Here is a 20,534-nt window from a genome sequence, read left to right as displayed (position 1 = left end):
ACCGAATTAGTTGTACTTTTCCCAATATTTGTGCTGTTTGAGAGACATTTTACAGTAATTACAAAATGTCAAACCTCCTAGGGTGCGACAGTACATGTGCTCATGCTGCCTTCAGACTTTGATAGTGTGCAACATGGTAGAAGTTAAACACTCCATTTCCTTTTTTGGTAAAATTGCATTTTGTTCTTATTAGTTTTCAAAGATGACTGCACTCTTGTTGTGCAGCCTGAAATGGTAAAGCGTACTTTATGGTTTGTGTATAAACACTTTCATTACATACAAGCCTGCGTATTCAGGGGTGGTAAAATGGGATGATTACGTGAGTTGGAAAACAACATATTAGCCATCATTTGAAAAAAAACTGAAAAAAAGAATCACCTGCCATCCTCCCTCTGGTCTTCAAGACGCGTTACTTGTTTGGGTTCTCACAAATTGCCTCAATTTTTTATCAATCAGAACAAGAGAGGTAATAACCATCAGGCAAAATGTGTCTCTTGAAATAGACTGTGCAACTGGACGTTCATATTGACGTGTTGTTTTTTATAAGAGGGGTTGAAAAATTAATTTAATGCTTTCTTTTGCAAGTCTCTGCAGTGAGTTTGTCTTCTTGCTTTGGCCGTGTTTTTCATCGTGTTGTGATATTTGTCCTGCTGCTCCAGATAAGGCCAACCTGGACAGGAACCCCCCTGTGTGTATACTTCCTCTTGGCACCGGCAACGATCTGGCAAGATGTCTGCGATGGGGAGGAGGTACTGACAGAAAATAGATACATAACAGTGAAATACATTGTCCTCAATTAACCTTATTACGTTTATACAGTAGTTATTTATAGGTACACATACACAACACTGTAGCCAAGTTATTTAAGTTGTTTTAAGAAACACAGACTGAGGGAGTAATCACAGGCCTGTAAATACTGCTGCAAATGATTTATATTCTGAATTACAGATTTTATTTTGTAGATTAATTGATTAATGTCTAAAAATTCTAAGAAACTATAGGAAGATGACGTATTCAAATGTCTTGTTTTGTCGACCAAAAGCCAAAGGTTTTCAGTAACAAGAAAATTCTTCACTTTGGAGAAACCGCAACCAGGGATCGCTCACAGTTTTTCTAAAAGTGTTTTGAACATTAAGTAAATTATCAGAATACAATAATAATTTTCTGGTAATTGACTGAGCAATTGATCAACTGTCATTATTACACCTTGAGGGAGTTTTAGCGAAACGAAAAACATTTGCAGCACAATTTCATGAGGAGATTTTCAAGGCCAATAGGTCATTACCTGTAAATGATTTTCATAGAAGAAATTACTAATTTTCTTCTTATCCATGCTGTTAGAAAATCATTTACTAGAGCAACTAGACAAATGAGGAAACTATAAACATTATGGCATCTCTTTTAGGTCTCTATGAGGAAGCAAACTAAAAACATTTATTCAATATCAGAAACAAATCTGAAGCACATTAACGCTAAAAAAAAATGTATAAGAACTGAACTGAACATTACTGAAATCAGTAAAGGAAATATTTAAAAATTAAAAATTAAAATTAAAAAATAAACATACACGACATTATTAGTGTCTTTTATTTAACAAACAGACAATATTACACAGATAAATCAAAGAAATTAACTCTTAGAGGCGTCAGCCACCTGGCACAAGCCTGCCATTGGAATGTGTCACCTGCTCATGTTTTGTTTTTTTCTTCCCGAGGCTACGAAGGCGAGAGCCTCCTGAAGATCCTGCGGGACATTGAGAACAGTACGGAGGTGATGCTGGATCGCTGGAAGATTGATGTCACACCCACAGACCAGGAGGAGCGAGGGGACCTGGTGCCTTACAGCATTATAAACAACTACTTCTCCATCGGAGTGGTGAGTCGGACGTCAGGCGGCATATGTGGAGCCAAGCAGGCGGGAGAGTTAGTGAATGAACCGTGGGGGGATTAACATGCAGAGATAACTCTGATCTTTACGTGGCGTCTCAAGTTCTTTTTTTTTGGGTTGAGAATTTAAACATCTCACCTCTTCTTCAGGATTTTTTGTCAATACTTTGACGATTTTTTTTTTCAGAAAACCAGAAAATTTAAAAGCATCTTTCCTTTACAGACGAGCATTACAAAGCAAATTGAAAAGCTGATTTCAATGAACAAGAACTCCAAACAAATCGCAAACATGGAGAATAGAGAGTGGTAGTGCTTGTCTGTAGTGCTGCAAGAAGAAACCAGTCACTCCATTTTACAGAAAATACATTTTCCAGTAAAACTGTCTTTGTCAGCCTGAACGTAGTTGATTTTATGTGTCACTTTGGCTCCACTTGAGTAATTGAAAGTTAGTTGCATGTTGGGTAACAAAGCCTGTCAGTCTCACCTTAAATGTGACAGATTCCAAAATAGAAAAAAAAAAAAGGTTATTTTTATTTTCATCCAAATGGTATTTTGTCATTGTTTGTTGAAAACATTTTAATACATTTGAAAACATAATACAATGAGCTCTACCTGAACAAGTTCAAATATTTTTAACTTAATTTGTACAGCACCTTTGTTGCAACAGTACTGTGTCGGGGAGGTGACATGAGCATACATTTCTTATAAACAGCACGTGCACTTTATAATATGTGATTTAGTAAGTCACGTGTGCGACTTACTGAGGTGCACAACCACCTTCCCATCATCATTTTGGTTCACATTTCACTAGTGTAATTAAGGCCTAAAAGCTAGATAACTACATAACATTACATATTGTTACCTTGTAGCCAACATGAATATAAAACACAAATATGCTATTAGTATGCCGTACCACTATTCTTAGTCAGGCTGCAGCCAGGCGCTAGAGAACTTTGAAATGAAATGGCGATGGGAAGGGGGGGGCGTGCACCTCAGTAGGTTGCGCGTGCGAATAAGTAAACTGCGCGCACAAGTTACAAAGTGCATGCATGGTTTATACAAAAAATAAGCCCATGTAACCTCCCAGGCTCAGTCCAACAGTGCAGCTGGCCAAAGTACCTTGAAAATCAAAATGAAAGACTATGAGAGACCCCATACAAAAATGAAAAAAGAAGAATATTTGTAAATACCAAATATAAATTATAACAAGGTAAAATTAATTACAGTTAGGACCATACTATCTGTAAACCCAAACTAAATTATCATTTTGTGTAGCTGCACATAAGCATTTGTGGCAGAGTGTTGAAAAGCTACAAACCACCATATAAAATACACATTTATATTTTACATTATGATTTTTTTTTTATTCTGTTACCAGTTTGATTCCTGTGGGCAATTACAACACAAAGAAGGTTATTGACTTATAATCGTATTTATTGTTGTACAGTACAATCATAGAAAAAAAAACCAATACAGCTAGATTTCCTCTGAATAGCAATATCTTTAATTCTAGTGTTCCTTGCAAATCACTGTAATATTATTTTCTTACAGATATTTGGAGCCAGATTTCAACTCCTGGTGTATTTTAACTTCTTAAAGTTTTGGATATTTATAAAAAAAATGCTGGTATCAGATACATAAAGATGATTATAAGCGCCATAACAACCACACTGAACTCAACACAATAAAACAATACTTGGCTCTGACTGTAGGGTAAAGCATTCATTTAATGTTGGTGAAGGAGACGCACATGACACCTTTTCAAACCTTTCACACCAAAGTTACGTTTATTCAGCGGTGACAAAAAGTCTTAGTCGCTGAAACGTGAAGCTGTTGGAAACGGCTTCACACAAAAACAAAAACCGAACGAAGACAGAAGCCTCTGCAGTGCAGGCTGATATACTGAGATATTTGCCGCTGTAACTAATAATGAATTAAAATAAATAAATAAATAAAACCAAACAAATAAAAGTATATTGCACCTGCAGGAACAGCCTAATCATCCAATTTATTTGTTTTGATCACATTCTGGTTAAGTCTTTATTGAGATGTGCTCAAGCCTCAACTGTCTGATCAATAAACAAGCCTTGTTGTGCATCGCACCCATCAGCACCCCTCCTGTCCATCTCCACCATAATGACACTGATTTTACATAGCTCATGTTAGCCATTACTGGTAAATGTCAGGGGGAAATATGGTAATTTACATTTGCAGGTGGCAGAGGAGGGATCCACTGTGCGTTGTGAGATTCATACAGACTGTGGCATGGACGTAAGTGATGCATGGCCTTACAAATGTTAGTTGAATAACACCTCCGGGCCGGGCCCCTAATTATGATGTCGGAGGATATTCAAAGACAGGTCTTGTTCACATTGTGATAGAGGAGAACAATGGCTGTGATCTTTCTATACAGCGCTGAAACATATGGTGATGTGTACAGGAGGAAGAGGTTTACAGTGTGAAATAAATATCTGAACATTCGTCCTTAATTTCATGTCAGTATAAATGTCACAAAGTACATGATGATAGTTTATCAAAAAGGCTCATGGGGAAGGAAATTAACAAAACTTGTGCCTCCTCAAACAATATTTAGTTGATAAAAGATACAAAGCAAGTTAAATACTATTCAAAATCTTCTCATTTTCTGTAACATACATTTAACTTATATTGTATATCGCCAGTACAGACTCTCTGTTCATTGTTTTGAATGAAACACGAACATTGTAATTAGTCTTCTCCTGCGCAATAATGAAATGCAAAACTGAATTGACATGGATGTAAGTTTCACGCTGTCTGTCGTCACTGCTCTATATGACAGGTAAATGTAAATAAATGGAGGGGCGATACTGAACATACACTACATGCACCCTGTATACGTCCCCAATCAGGCAATGCTTACTTTTTTATATTGTAATAATGCTATTTCATGATAACGTGATCATGACATCATTTACCGTATACCATGCGATGACACATGATTGGTTAAACTAAATAAGCTGTAGATTGTGTTGCAAATTATTGGTAAATGCATTGCAAAACTATATAGCATAATTTTCTGACTTCGTAGTGATGTCATGACAACGTCAATACCACCATATGATCAAAGATAATCTTTTTTCTAAATTCAGATTGTCTTTATTATTTGCAGAGATATCATGGGAAATGTGTTTTTCTGACCATATTTTTGTTGACCTTGACCTTTGACTGATCAGCTACACCCTGGAGATACCCACCAAGTTTGGTGAAAATCCATCCATGTGTCATTGAGTAATTTTGTACAAACTCACACACACAGGGGTGTTTCATTGCAGAGTAATGAAATATGTAATTCCAGTAACTGTAATGAAAGCATGATATGGTTGGGGTGGCATCATTAATAGGTGAGGTCTGACACTAAACTACACATTAAACCCATGCTGCAGGTATTCATGGTGGAACTATCATGAGCCTCTTGCTTCAAGTATAAACCCAGCTTTAAAGGAAGATCAGTGAGGTTTTCACCACTAGGAAGTGCTACTGAGCAGTGTTTGTATGAGCAAAAGAGAGTGTTTGCTAAAGAATTTGGAAAAAGCATACAGAATATAAGTGTAGATCTGAGCAATAACAGAGTGACAGACATGAAGGATTGAATAGTTAGAAAAAGGACAAAAAGTCTTTGAAAAGCTTCTGTATGTTTCAGTACTTTTGAGTCAGGAGGTTGATGTTTGTGGCTTTCAACACATCTTTGTCTTTTGTTTAAATACTTTTGAATGCATGCTGTTAATCAAAACTAAAATACCCTAATGTTTTCTGCTTCAATGCGATCAGTTGATTCCTTGTTGCTAATCCCAATTTATATAACAACATTCAAAGAAAAGATCTTTGTCCTGCTGGTTCATAAAGTCATTATATCCCCTCTTGTTTCTGCTCTGTTTGTGGGATTAGTGCCCAGCAGGCGTGATGATGACAAATGAAGTTGTTTGTGTGGGGATTATGAAGACTTTGAGCTCTCTATGGATTTAAGTGTGATATAATATTTTTGTTGGCAGCAAATTTTTTTATTTAGTTTTCTGTTGAATGGAGAGAAAAAAAAATTACAATAAAGATTATGCGCCAAGTCAAGCTGATAATTACCTCAGAGATTATGCAGATGGGGGTAGATTGTTTCAGTAATGACACTGTGGAAACCAAAAGATCAGCAGTGGCAGCCTCCACGGACCGGCAGTGTCGCCACCAATGCATGCTCAAATCGGAAGTAATTTCAAGAGAAGTTCAAGCCTTTTTATATTAGTCTGATTTCTATACCAGATTAAAATCCGAGGAACATTTACTGTAAAACTTAATTTTCCAATTAATTTAAAAACCAAAGATACAGGTAATTCTGCAAGAAAAGACCACCCCATTTAAAAAAAAAAAAATCTTCTAACCTAAGCATCTGACACAGCCCCTTTTGGACTGAGAATTAATGGTGCCATCCCTTTGGGAGGATGGGGAAGTGACGTGAAGTGTAATGATCTCAATCAGGACCAGGGGTGAGAGACAGAACTAATCACTGAGCACGCTCCACTACCATAATGCAGTCAGTCGCCCTAATGACCCTAGCACTCCTGTCAAAGCCATTACTCTCCCCCATAGTGAAAGGCACATCAAACCGCTGGGGCCCACTCATAATTGGACTAAACTTTGAGCTATGAGAGGACATTACACATGTCCTGTATTAATTTGGGTGCCACGTTTTTACATTGGTAATTATTTGAGGGCAGCTAGGGGGAGAGAGAGAGGGGGAGTGAGCTAAAGACATCCCAATGCCGCGAGGTCAAGATTTAAGATGTAAATTTGTCCGACATTTGTTGGTGTTGGTGTGAAGAATAAAACAAAACAAAAATTATTTTCTGAGACTGTGAGGACTTCGCAACCATGTTTGCTTAAAAACTGAGAATTACCACAAGGTCCCTTTAATAGCTGTTCTCAGGTTTTTATTATACCACTCAATGGAGTTATTCTCAAGAATACACCTCAACATGAAATGTCAAAATGTAAATTTAAACAGATGAACCCTGGACAAATTATGCCATCTGCATATGAAGATCAAACAATGTAGTTGAAAGATCCAGACCAGGCACAATGAATGTAACTTGTGTTGATGTTGTTTGCTGAGCTGCATTGTCCAAGGCCAAGAGTGAACACTGAACCTAAAAAAGTTGTGTTAATGATTTTGATTCTTGATTCTTGAGCTCTACTTGAGCTCCATTGCCCAAAAGCAACAACCTCTCAAACTGAAACGAGTTCATATCTCTTCAGTGGAGGATTTTCAGTTCAAATGTTGTAAACACACTCGAGTGCCAAAGTTTGTGAATTTATTTACTGAGGTGAACCAATCTTCTTGCTCCGTGTTGTCACCATGGAGTTAAGGATTTTGGTGGAAATTGAATGAATGAACCCACTTTTTTAAACAAAAAAAGTTTTTGTTACTAAATACTACAGATAGAAAAATGTATAAAACTAAAACACAAAAAAAACACAAAATCCTGAAACAGCTCTTATTTGATACCAGAGTGAAAGCATTCTCTCACTTATGTCTTGACAATTTGGTTTCTTCTGTAGCCACACCCAACATTAATGTCTGTAATGGAGTACACCTCTCCATCTCAGCAGCAGGTTGACGCTTTAAAACACTGGAGGTTGGTGGAATCAACATTTTTCGTTTGGCTTAGTTTGTACAGGTAAATAGGCCAAAGATTCTGCATTATTGTACAATCGACTGAAAACGATGTTGTGCCACGGTAAATATTAGGGGTCACAAAATGACTAAAGGGCTAGTTAAAAGAAAATAAACAGATAATTTTGTGAAACAAAAATTTGCTTTTTCCAAATAAAAATCGAAAATACTTCTTGAGGCTTATGAAAACCATCCAAACCAATTTGAAACAATCCAATTAGTCAAAGTCAACCTTTGGTTGAACTGTTCCTTATTCATGTTCACCCCCAAAATCTGATATGATGGTACAGACCACTGGCCAAAGTTAAGGTTTCTAAGCAAGTTTAAATGAAAAATATGTTATATGTGGACCGAGGCTCATCAATTGTATGTATGCTATGTTTTATATAAATCTATGTTGAAAAAAATATTCAATAGAAATTATGAATATATAAATCACATATTTTTTTAAATTGATTTCAAAGTGGCAGTTTTTACAGCTTAAAGCACACAAACGTGGCATCATTGTAGAAAACAAAATGCTATATCCACTCTCCGTTGCTTGAAATCGCTGTTTACTGTTGCAAAGCCACAGCTCCACTTGTACAGATCTTAGATAATAGAACCCAAACCAAAGGGGAGACAACCTTCCCTTGCTTTTGCTCTCTTGTTTGCAGCTATTTTCTGTTTGTAAGAAAATCAAGATACAGTCTCTTAGATACATCCATCATCTTACCTCTCTGGCTCGTATTGGAGGCGTGAGGCGAGTCTGCAGGGATCTTGAGGAATCCTTTTGGTCTTTGGCTTACAGCATCTTGAAGAGACATCAAGAGAAGCGCCATTGATTTTTCTCTTTTTGGCTTCTTCTAAATTTCAGTACAGAGAGCTAGCAGGGGGTCCTCCCTGTCGGTGCCGTTCCAATGGTGCCACTCAAAATGGAGTGGGTCAAAACAGATTGCTTCAGTGGAGGGACCAGAGGAACAAGCCCCCCCCCATAAAAGTTTACATCAACTTTCTCCAATTCTTTCTTGAGATGTTTTCAGAGCTGGAAAACTTTTGTCTATTCCCTGTCTAGTTTTTTTCTTGAGACAATCCGTTGATGAAATTGTGTGCAAACTTAATGACAAAGTTGACTAATATAATATAATATTTGTATTCTTGTCATATATTAAACATCCAATATGTAAGTTATTACAGCAAAACAGCCAGAGATAGAGACAGATAATTTAATTTGTATCTGTATCATTTAGCAAATGATACAGATACAAAATCATTTAGCAAATGATACACACATGGTTAATACTTATAAACTAACACTTCACCATGTATTAACATGTGATCAGAATCAGTATATATTCTGATGAAATCTGATCACAGACTTTTTCACCTGGCATTGATAAGCTTTCTCATTATTTTGACTCTGAATCCATTGTGATTACATTTTTCTGTGGAAGCCATGTATCTCCAAAACATCAACTTTTCACCAGCCAAGAAAAAGGAGTGTTTTGGTTTTTCTTTGTGTTTATTTTAAAATGATCCTATTGCTTTGTAAATATTTTATGTAGCTTCACTAGAAGGTGATTTTTCTCAATTCATAAAGGAAGGATTGCCGTAAATGAAGTCTATAACTGGTGTAATTAGCTGTAACCCTCCCTCCTCTTCATCCTTATGACTGAGAGTTGATTAGCTCGCAGTCAGACCGACCTCGAATTCTATGCCCGGTTGCGAAAAAGCACAAGACGGCGCTGGTCAAAATGCTTAACTCGATGCTTCGATGCTGAGAATACAGCCAGAAAATCTCTGGAAGATTCACAGCGAGTGAGTGGGCGTGTTGATGAAAAAAAACACTGCTTTGCGCATCTTAATTATTGTCATGTCATGCCTCCTGCATGCTCTATCCAGACGCCGCAGAGATTTTCCCGCTGTTGTGAACGCGACTGACCTGGACAATCTCCTGCTGCGCTCAAACTCCGGAAAATGATCAGATGACACTTACATTTTCCGGAATTCATGTCTGAAAACAGCTAAAGTTAGTGAGTGCTAACCCAAATATAAAGAACATTATTCATGCTTTCAACAAAGGAAGTAACCTACCGAACCCAGTTCGCAAAAACACACACAGCACACACGCTGCCACATGATAAACTGGTATGGTCTGTAGGTTCTCCAGCCGCTTTCAAGCTCCAGTCCTTCATTACAAAACCTTGTACAGGTGTGAACTGTCACCGCAGCACAGCTGGGAGGAGGGAGGGAACCTGGAGAAGACAGGAGAAGAAAACGCACACACGACACCTACAGTTGAAACAATACCTGTAGCTGCTTCAAAAAGATTGACTCTGATTCTGGCTTTGATCAAAATAATTGTCAGATTGTCAGACATCTAAATCAATCTGTAACACAAAGCAGTCTAATCTTGACTATCTTTAAGAGGAGCGTGTGTACATTAAAAACTACTGTACATCACATGGGTTTACTAAACTGTTAATAAACAGTACCTGATTATATGCATTCAAGCTTAAATACTACAGTTTTACTGGTGTTAACATAGTGGTGAAGTGTTTCCGTCAGTCGCATCACACTAACATATGTAACATGAACTGTATTGCCTTAACACCATAAACTCGGATGCTACACTTTTTTGCACTAGGTCACAAACACAGACAGAGAGTAAGAGAGAGGGAGAAAATCAGACAGGGTGAGAGAGAGGTCCAGAGTGACATGAAACGAAAGACAGAAAGAGGAGATGTTGAGGAAGGGAGGGAGAGATAACAACTGGGTTGCTAGGGTGTCAGCAGCATCCTGTAGGTAAGTTGGGAGCTGTGATTACTCACACTGCGTTTAATTAATTAGCCCGTTTGTAGACGGCGTGCTGTTCAGGGTTTCTGTCAATACCTCTCCATCCCAGACTCAACCCTCCTGCCACTTTCATCTTATAGAAATATACACAAGGGACACACAAGGTGTGACTGCAGTGTTTCAGGAGTTGAGAAAGTTGATTATCCTGGATGTAAAAGCATTTCATTTTAGTGTGTGTTCAGTAACTTTACATGTTAGCTCCAAATGTTGGTGGGCTAATAAATTGAAATCCTGAATCATGATAATTATAAACTGAGGCAAAAGGTACATACATTAAGTTTGAGGAGTAGTACAGTACAGCAGTAAAGACGGATGCATTTCTCGTGATGTAATCTAACCTGAAATAATGATTTGATTTCTTCCTTCAGGACGCCTCCATCGCACATCGCTTCCACGTCATGAGGGAGAAGCATCCTGAGAAGTTTAACAGCAGGTATGTTTGTGGCCAGTTTGCTTCTTTTTTTTTTTTAACCAGAATAGAACTGTTAATGTATGAACCCAACAGCGAACAGCAGAGACACAGGGTAGCGTGTCAACTAGCTATCGTTGCAACCCTGTTGTAGGGCCACAACACGATAAGATATCACAACGTGATTGGTTGTATACCCTTCTTCGTCATTTTTATGGCAGTTGGCAGCCCATCGTAATAGGTGCATTATGGGGACCTTCTGCTCCAGGGTTTTCCCTTTTCTCTGACAGTGGCAGATATTGAAATGTCAGAAAAGGGACCTAGGTTGACATTATAAAGATGTAGTGATTATTTCTATCTAAAACCAAAATATATTTAATTTTGATAGGTCATAAAAAAGTTGTCGCTTGATGTCCATTTAGTCTGCAACGACAACTGACCCTGACCTGATTGAAGTTAAATGCAGCAGTTCAATACTTAAAAAGTGTAAAATCAAAGAAAATACATGAGATGTTATGTCATTGTCAACCATCTTTGGAATTCCAGGGGAATTGACAATGCTCATGCGGTGAATCCCTTGAACGAGCTCATTCTTATCGTGTTGTCGGTACCATTTTGTAGGCCTCAGGCACGCCTTGAGTCATCAATGGATGAAATTATAGATCAACCTTGCTGCCACTTTATCCCAGTGACCAATGACTGTATTGCAACAAGAAAATCTCCTGTGGCCCAAAACACATTTTCCTATTAGACCATCATTATAAAAAAAGATGTCTGTAAGACACACAGAGCTGAGACAAGACACACATGATTTTAACGCCATGGTTAAAAAGTGAGTGGTGTTTCAGTATTGTGCACCTTTTCTTGATTGGCTGCAACAATTTCTTATGGAACCATTGCTATTTGCTACTGTGAATGGTCCTTCAAAATCATACCAAAAAGCTATTTCACGTTTGTTATTTTGACAACTTACAACCCGCTACCTGTTGTTGTATGTTGGTTTTGAATTAAAACAGATGTTCCTCTCTGTACTAGTTATCATACTCTGGTCTCTGCTATCCCCGATAATCTTTATCCTATTTTTCTTTTTACATTTCAAGACTATATTTGTCAGAAATTTGTACGTTACAAGGGCCAACTGTAGTGTCCGCCTGTAGTAGTTTCTAAATACAGCTCTTGGCACAAACATTGAAGCTGAAGGGGCACGTGTCTGTCATTCCTCATAATTTGCAAAGTATTGCAACATTGAGATTATTGAAATGTTAAGAAAAAAAGAAGAAAAAAAACACGTTCAGAATCTAAATTCTTCCAGTGATTTGGTTTATTGTGTTACTTTCTATGTTGAAGATTCTATTACTTGAGAAGACGTGTGCTGTATGTCCTAAAGATGAGGCTGAGTAATTCTCAGGGTTTCTTGAATAATATAAACTCTCCCTCTTTTTTACATTTTTATTGCCAATGATGGCATGATGATGATGAAAAAATGAGTCTAAATTGTAAATTTACTTATAAATTTCATAATTGGAAAAAAAGTATGAAATCACACTGATCCCAGTTAAAAAAAAAAAACTACCATGCATTTGCAGAACCTCTGCTTCATAATAACAGACTGGTGTGTACAGTAGATGCTCTGGAGCTCAACGTGACGAATGGATCTTCATATTTAGCATTTGTTATTACCTCAATGGGGCGCGTTCACCTTTGTAGAAGAACAATGTGGCATCTATGTTTCCATCAATATTTAACGTCTCCAATATGTCTCCACTAGAGCCAGGGAGTAATTGCAGGCCTGATTGAATTTGCTTGGCTAGTATGACAACATGGATCAGTCAGACTGATGACACACAGTCCACTAATAATCCCATTTGTACTCATTATGTCATATGCAGATACGCCGGCGAAACCGTCCAAAGGGAAGTGAAGGGGATTTCGAACAAACGTCTCTCCATATGATAGTTACTGATGGTTATGAGGGATGTACCACAATGGGAGAGAAATGCTAACAAACGGAAGAGACTGTGACGTTACTGTAACAAAGAAATTAATGGGTAGTTATCAACCTGTGTTGATAACCAAATTTCTTTTTTCAGTAGTTTGTTAGACGCAGATTCCGTCACGTTGGATACATGGACTGCATCTCTGTTGTTTTACCCCCATTTTAAGGCCTTGTGAAAAATGATTGAGATATTTTAAGAAAATTATTCTGTCTGTTATTTGAATTCAATTAATAATTCATGAGGGGGAATGGGTTTAGGATCTCTCTATTACACACTATCCTTGCCAATTCAATAATGCATGATTATAGTTTTTCAAGGTAGCATAGATTTTGTTGGATTTGTCCAAAGGGCTTGTGTCCATTGGAAATATATTGCAACTTATCACAGTGTCATTTTCCTGCAGCCGGAAGCTTTTTCTCAGGAACATCAGTGACATTGGAAGCAAAGTGCGGCTCGTCTCAATATATACTCTACATTTCACCAGGAACAAGTCTGCATAAGTGTCATTCTTTTTCCACTGTAGAATAATTCTTTTCATGTTTTTGCAACTTACGTCTAATATACGTCACTTATTACAAGGCCCAGATGACACTTTTTGGGATTGGCTGTCAGGCCAGCATGTCGTAGAGCTCCCAGGACCGTTCCCAGGTGGCCAAGGTGGGAGGTCCAGTCCATGGAAAGGGCAGCACTTTGTAGTGATACAGGCCATCTGGAGTAGAAAAGGCTGTCTTTTCCTTGGCTTCCTTTGTGAGAGGAACCTGCCAGTATCCTTTGGTAAGATCAAGAGTAGACACAAAATGGGCAGGGCCTAATCGCTCGATTAGCTCATCCACTCTAGGCATGGGGTAGGCATCAAACTTAGAGACTTCATTCAACTTTCTAAGATCATTGCAAAATCTATCAGTGCCGTCCGGCTTGGGAGTCAGAACAATTGGGCTGGACCAGGCACTACGTGACTCTTCAATAACACCCATTTCCAACAACTTTCTCACCTCTTCTTTAATGGTTGCCCTCTGGGCCTCTGGGATACGGTAGGGCCGGAGCCTCACCTTTTTTCCTGGTTCGGTGATTTTATGGTGTTGGATTACCTTAGTTTGGCCAGGTCGGTTGGAGAAGACATCTTTAAACTGACTGGTCAGTTCTACCAGGTCTTGGCGGTGGACAGGGGTCAGCTGAGAGCCTAAAGGTACCTGTGAAGAGTCAGAACCTTGGCCTTTAGCTGTTAACAATGTCATCGGCACACAATCAGAGGCATGCCATTTCTTAAGAAGGTTTATGTGGTAAATCTGGCAGGATTTTCTTTGGCCCGGTTGTCTCACCTTGTAGTTGACCCCACCTACTTTCTCCACCACCTCATAGGGCCCATGCGACTTTGCCAGGAACTTGCACTCTGCAGTTTGTATGAGGACAAGGACAAACTCACCAGGCTGGAACTTCCGCACTTGAGCATTCCACTTGTAGGCCTGGGCCTGGGCTTGTTGTGCTTGCTGTATATGCTCCTGTACAAGTTGCCATATTTTAGCCATCCTCTCTTGCATCTGATCCACATACTCTATGACGGAGCAGTGGGGCGATGGTTGTTGCTCCCAAGCCTCTTTAGCCAGATCCAGCATGCCTCTGGGTCTCCGTCCATACAGCAACTCAAACGGCGAAAAACCTGTGGAAGCTTGGGGAACTTCTCGTATGGAAAACAAGACAAAGGAATTAGTTGGTCCCAATTTTTCCCATCCACATCAATAACTCTCCTCAGCATCTGTTTGAGGGTCTTATTAAAGGGCCCATATTATGCCCCCTTTTACACAAGTTACATTGATTTTCAGGTGTGTGCACTACATGTCTTTGCCATTCAATGTCACTTGTATACTTGTCCCTGACGCTCACGCTCCAAACAGACGCGAGAGGACGCTGGCGCTGTCTGTTCGTCGCTTCTCCGTCTCCTGTCTTCTGCTGCCGCTGCCCCCGTACACCGGCCGTCTCAACCTTTGGGCATCATCAGACCCTCACTCACACCCCCCGTCGCAGAACGACTCATTCACGCCTTCATCTCCTCACGTTTAGATTATTGCAACTCTCTTCTCCTTGGCATCAGCCCCAGCTCCATCAAAAAACTCCAACTGGTCCAGAACGCAGCCGCCCGCACCCACACCAAATCCTGGCACCACATCACCCCAGTCCTAAAACAACTACACTGGCTCCCTGTCTCCCACCGAATTAATCAAGGTCCTGGTCCTCACCTTCAAAGCCATCCACCATCTTGCTCCCCAATACCTCACTGATCTCCTCTCCCCCTACCAACCCACATGGTCCCTCAGATCCACCTCTGCCGGTCTCCTTTCCACCCCCAAAACCAAGCTCCGCAGCTTGGGAGACAGAGCTTTCTCCAGGGCTGCTCCCAGGTTGTGGAACTCCCTCCCCCAAGAGATCCATGATTCCGACTCCGTCACCACCTTTCAGTCACGCCTAAAAACCCACCTCTTTTCCTCTGCATATCCCTAGCTCCCCCCGTCCCACTTTTTTGTTTTTTGTTTTGAACCAGCGCTTTGGGTCCATGAAATCGCTTTAAAAATTAAATATATTATTATTAGTATCATTAAAACACCTCAAGGATCAAGACACACAGCACCCTCCTCTTTCTGTATGAACAGCCCTGTGAGACTATGGTCGAGTCCAGCGCTTTCCTGGTCACATCTCGCCCCCCTCCATTCATGAACTGCAAACCCCCGCCTCGCTCCTCCCCGGGTCTGCTGCGCAACTACGGCGTTGCGCTGCTATGACAACAGTCGCATGTGACAACCGCTACCCTGACTGGCCGCGAGTCTAGCTACGCCGGCCGGCCGCGAGTCTACCCCGGCTGGCCGCGCGTCTGGCTACACCGGCCGGCGCGAGCTTCGCAGGCCGGCCGCGAGGGGGGTGGTGCTGCTCAGGTTGGGGGCGTGGTTACCCCAGTAGCAGGAGTCAACTCACGTCACTTGAGCCCGGGCTGTGAATGGCTCGTTTACAGACCGTCTGCACGGCCAACCCAAACCACGAATCAACGACTCATTGTTTTCTTCTCATTCTCCGTGGGCTGGCAGACACCCCAGATAACCAAATATACGTGGAGGCAGGCAGAAAAGGTGCCTGGAGCATAATATAGGCCCTTTAAACTGCTCTACAAAGCAGCTGATCAACAAAGAGTTCACCCCGCTTAACCACCCTATACAAGAGGCCCTTTTTTACTGAAAAATGTGGAAAACTAAGTTGTCTCACCCCTTCCACACGTTTCCCTTCAACGACCACTAGGTTTTGTCTGGCGTGTTCCAAGTTGGCCACCTCCAACTGGCCGGTCCCAAACTGCCATTTTCCAGCCCCCTTTAACCCTTCAGCATGGCGAAACTCAGGAAAAACCTCAGAAAAACTTCATCTGATGAGGTCTTGTCTGGCCCCGGGTCCTCCTTCCCCAGGGCCTCTGCAGGGACCCGAGCTTCTTAATCGGTTTCCTCTTCAGAGGAAAGGGAGGGCCCCGAGGGTGCTGCACAGGTATGTACCAACTTTGCTTTTTGGTTTCTCAGAGGTTTCTTTCTCGTACTTCTTCTCCTGGGCCCCTGGTCCTGTTGTCCCACAAAATATAGGGCAGTCCCGCCCTATCAACAATGGTACTGGCAACTTTTCTACCAACATCTCTGGCGGTCGTGATTCACCAGAGACCGACGCCGTGGGGTTGACCTAGGCTGCCCCACCTGGGTGGTGTAGGGTTGATTGGTGCTTCCACATCCCCCTTCTTCCGCCTTGTCTTGTCTCCTCTGGGGTCAGAACGGCTTGGACATGGGTTCTCCATCCGGCTCCTTTGCATAAGCTCCACTGTGACCTGGTGGTTCTCCAACAGCGCTACCAGTTTATCCACTGTCTGGGGGCTGCTTTGGGAGGCATGTCGTTTTGCATCTGCTGGGAGAGTTCTAATGCACCTGTCCATCACAATCCGGTCAAGGGCTGGGGGTCCATCCCCGGTGGTTAGCCAGCCGCGTGTCAGGCACATCAGTGCAGCAACCTGTGGTCGTACTGGGGCAGCGCCGTCATAGATCCAGGAATGGAACTGTTGTGCCCTTGTCTGGAGATTCTGGCCATAATGAGCTAAAATGGCCGCCTCAATGCATCGTAATTATTCACATCATGGAATGTGAGGTCCCGAAAGGTTTTTTGATCTTCACCTTTTAAGAAAGGGGCCAGGATGCCTGCCCACTCTGCTTTAGGCCAACGCTCTCTCTCTGCTGTTCTTTCAAACACCTCAAGATAAGCCTCGATATCATCTTCACCACCTTGTTTGGTCAGCACTTAACTGGGCTCTGTAGGCTTCTCTGGCTTCATCAAATGCTGGCCTCGCGCAGTCATAGCATCTTGTAAGGCCACCAGGCTTTGGGTTTGGACAAGCTGGGCTAAGGCACTCTCCATAGCACTAGCTGTGTCTCTCTCCTCTACCAATTTCATTGTGAATCTTTAGCGACAGAACAGAAATGCCCATATTCTCCACCAAAATGTAGCAACCCAGGGGACTTGAAAACCAGATTCACAATGAAAATAGGTAACTCAGAGACAGTTAGTTTAAAATAAAGTGTTCTTTAATACATTAAGTCAGGAAAAGGGTCGTAGGACAAACTTTAACTCAGGATTCTCCCGTCTGGGGTCCCTCAGCCTTCATGAGGGGTTATCCTGTGGGGGTTTAGAGCAGAGCGAGAGGTCAGTCCTTTTTCCAGCCAATCTCCTTACTGAACCCCACAACTCCTGCAGTGTTGTCTCTCTGGTCCTTTGTTCCTCACCCCCATGCGGCCTTGGGCTGGCTTTCTTAATGCCTTCCCCTGATCACCTGATGGGCTGCAGGTGTGACCAGTGCCATGTGCCAAGTGGCTGCAGCACTTGCACAGGCAGATAGACTCCCTCTATCACCTCCCCCAATCTGAGCCTGAGCCTATGGACCCGCCCCCTGTGCCAGATTGGCTGGTCTGTTTCCCCTGGTTTGCTACAAAAGGCATAAAATAGAAGCTGTAAATATATATGGAATTAACTGTAAAACCTTATAGACTAAGAAAACCCAGTGAAAACAGGAGATATATATATATATATATATATATATATATATATATATATATATATATATATATATATATATATATATATATATATATAAAATTAGGGGTGTAACAATAATATAAATAAATAAATGACATGTAAATATATATACATTTGTTAATAAATAAAATAGGTTTTAGTTTTATTTATTTCAGGGTAGTTTTATTTCATAAGTCCACCTTTATTTATTTTCGGGGTCTTTTATTTCCTAATGCCACATTTATATATTTATATATTTCCCTATTTATTTCTATTTCTTATATGCAAATCAGGGGGCATGCCTATCTCTCCAATTCAGAGCCAAGAAAAAAAAGACCACTGGATCGCAAGAGAAGAAGAGTGCGAAGATATTGGTGGGCTCCGAGATAGCATGCTATAGAAAATTGATCAATGTGGTTTATCAGCAGATACTATTTTGGCCAGTATTTAAGACTGCACCACACTGCAGACACCTCCCTAATCACGCACCCCAGGCACAGAGCTCCGCAGCCCGAGGACTCTGCAGAAAGTAAAATATGGTATACCCAGAAATCCTCTGTATCAAAAGACTTTTCTTTGATGATTCTGTACTGTTCTCATGTAAATATTTTAAACCTTTGCCAATTTTTTTAAGGTCAAAATAAATTGACCAATTAACATGTAAGATTTCAATACGAATCGGAAAGAGAAAAATGTCAAATACTGATTTATTCGATTTTAATCTGGCAGCAGTAATGGCTCCTCATTGCTCATATGTACCGAATCTATACATTTTGTCACAGTTTGACCTTAAGGGAACTGAATATTTAATCAGCTGTAATTACCAAGCAAACAACATCATGTAGCTTTTCTTAATTATGAAATGAGAGGATTTAGTTGATGAAATTCAGGGGTCACACACTCCTCTCCCTCCCATCATCTCCCTCTTTCTATCCATCTTCTGTATTTGCACCTTGGGGTGATTACCAGGGTGAAGGTGTGAAGATTTGACACTCGGCAGATAGATTCATTTACTGCCACTGCCGGACCTGGAGGTGATAATGAGGTCGAGGATTAAAAGCAGACAATCAGTCGGCCCGTGACGAGGGCTGCGCCACCTCCTCCCCCATCCACACTCCTCCTCGATCGCCGTGTTAAAATATACTATGTTTTTTTGCTGATCTCCCATGTAATTACACACCAATCTCTATTTTTTTGGGGGGGGGGGGTTGAACATTAGCAATTTTATGTTGTTATACAGTTTATTTTTTTCATAAAAGTTTTTTTATTTGTTTCTTTTACCTTCAGATTGGTTGTTAATGAGCCACAGACAAGATTACTTGTCTGATCCTGTTAATACATTTTCAGTTTCGATATACAAGATAGAAGCACAGATGACACTTCAATTCCTTGCTCATCTCTGAACTTTTTGGCAAAGGTTAAGATAAGATAATAAAAGATGTACATTTATGGATTGATTGAAGTTTGATTTAGACACAGCAGTACAAAAAAGAAGAAGTGCAAGGGGAAATGTAGCTCGAAATAAAATTAGAATAGAAACAGAAGAGAGAGGGCAAACCTCCGCCAAAGATAATACTGAATCTCGCCATGTTACAGAAAGTGAAAAAAAAATCCTGTATCCGCCCGTTTATCAAGACCGCTCCAAAATTGCATGAATTCTTCCTTGGGTCGTACCCCGACCCTTCGCGAATTTTCATGGAAATGAGTTCAGTAAATTTTTTTGTAATTAGACAGAAAGACAATAACTGGAAATGTGCAATATGAATATACATGTGTATGGTTATATCTATTACATGATATAACTCATATTCAATATAGTGACACCAATTTTAGGCATCAGAACCAGTAAACTGGTGGGTCTGACTGAGAGCTCGTCCGATTGAACAGAACCTGCTATCAATCATGCTGTATCTCTGCTCCAATGCATTAGGTGCTTTATCATCTATTTGACTAAAATGGACCATCATTGATAAAAATGAACATCATGCAGTATTGAAGAAAATACTTCAAAACTAAGGCCTGAACCATAAACTCCTAAGGAAAATGTTTACTGACGTTCTAAATCAAGTGAGAAGTAGAGACATTTTCTCATATACTTCTATAGAAATAACAGTGGAGTCGCCCTCTGCTGGTCATTCCAGATAATACAGGTCTCCGGCACTTCCGCATTGGCTTAATTTTCCAGACCCACTGACTACATCCATTTTTGTATACAGTCTATGTTTCCGCACAAATTAAATAACATTTAAAGCTGCTGCAATGTTTTAGTTTTTTTAATTCATCAAGGTGCCATCAGTCATAGCACCTTGATGTTGCCGTGATATTTGCTCTGCATACCCAGATCTATTTTTGGTCCTGAGACATCTAACACTGTCAGCCTGCTCTGCCCCCGTGCGCCCACAGTCTCTCGCTGTGCTGTGTAACCATTCCGAGTTAACCTTTCTTGAAGGCACAGGGATGCCCAGGCATGGAGCACTCTTTAGCATAATGAGTATGTTCATCAAAGCCCAGCGATGTGCTGGATGGGGCCGCCGGATTCACCAACACATGCACCCATCAACACACGCATGCATGCTATGTGTGTGTTCGCGTGTACGTGTGTGTGTTTCCTGCCGAGCTGGGAACGG

General features: G+C 40.6%; 1 protein-coding gene across 2 annotated transcripts in view; it reads left to right on the top strand.

Moving 5' to 3' along the window:
• dgkb (diacylglycerol kinase, beta) overlaps window positions 1–20,534 on the top strand; it is a 75,119-nt gene that overhangs the window by 31,821 nt on the left and 22,764 nt on the right. For both annotated transcript variants that reach the window (XM_035608990.2, XM_035608988.2), the window contains 3 exons: window positions 660–749; window positions 1,715–1,875; window positions 10,788–10,852. In XM_035608990.2, coding sequence (XP_035464883.1) covers window positions 660–749; window positions 1,715–1,875; window positions 10,788–10,852 — 316 coding nt within the window. The remainder of the gene's footprint in view (window positions 1–659; window positions 750–1,714; window positions 1,876–10,787; window positions 10,853–20,534) is intronic.

This window comes from Scophthalmus maximus, chromosome 20, assembly GCF_022379125.1.
Source record: "Scophthalmus maximus strain ysfricsl-2021 chromosome 20, ASM2237912v1, whole genome shotgun sequence".
In the NCBI taxonomy this organism is placed as follows: Eukaryota; Metazoa; Chordata; class Actinopteri; order Pleuronectiformes; family Scophthalmidae; genus Scophthalmus; species Scophthalmus maximus.
Note: the sequence above shows the minus strand (reverse complement) of the source record. Positions and strands in the feature narration are given on the sequence as shown.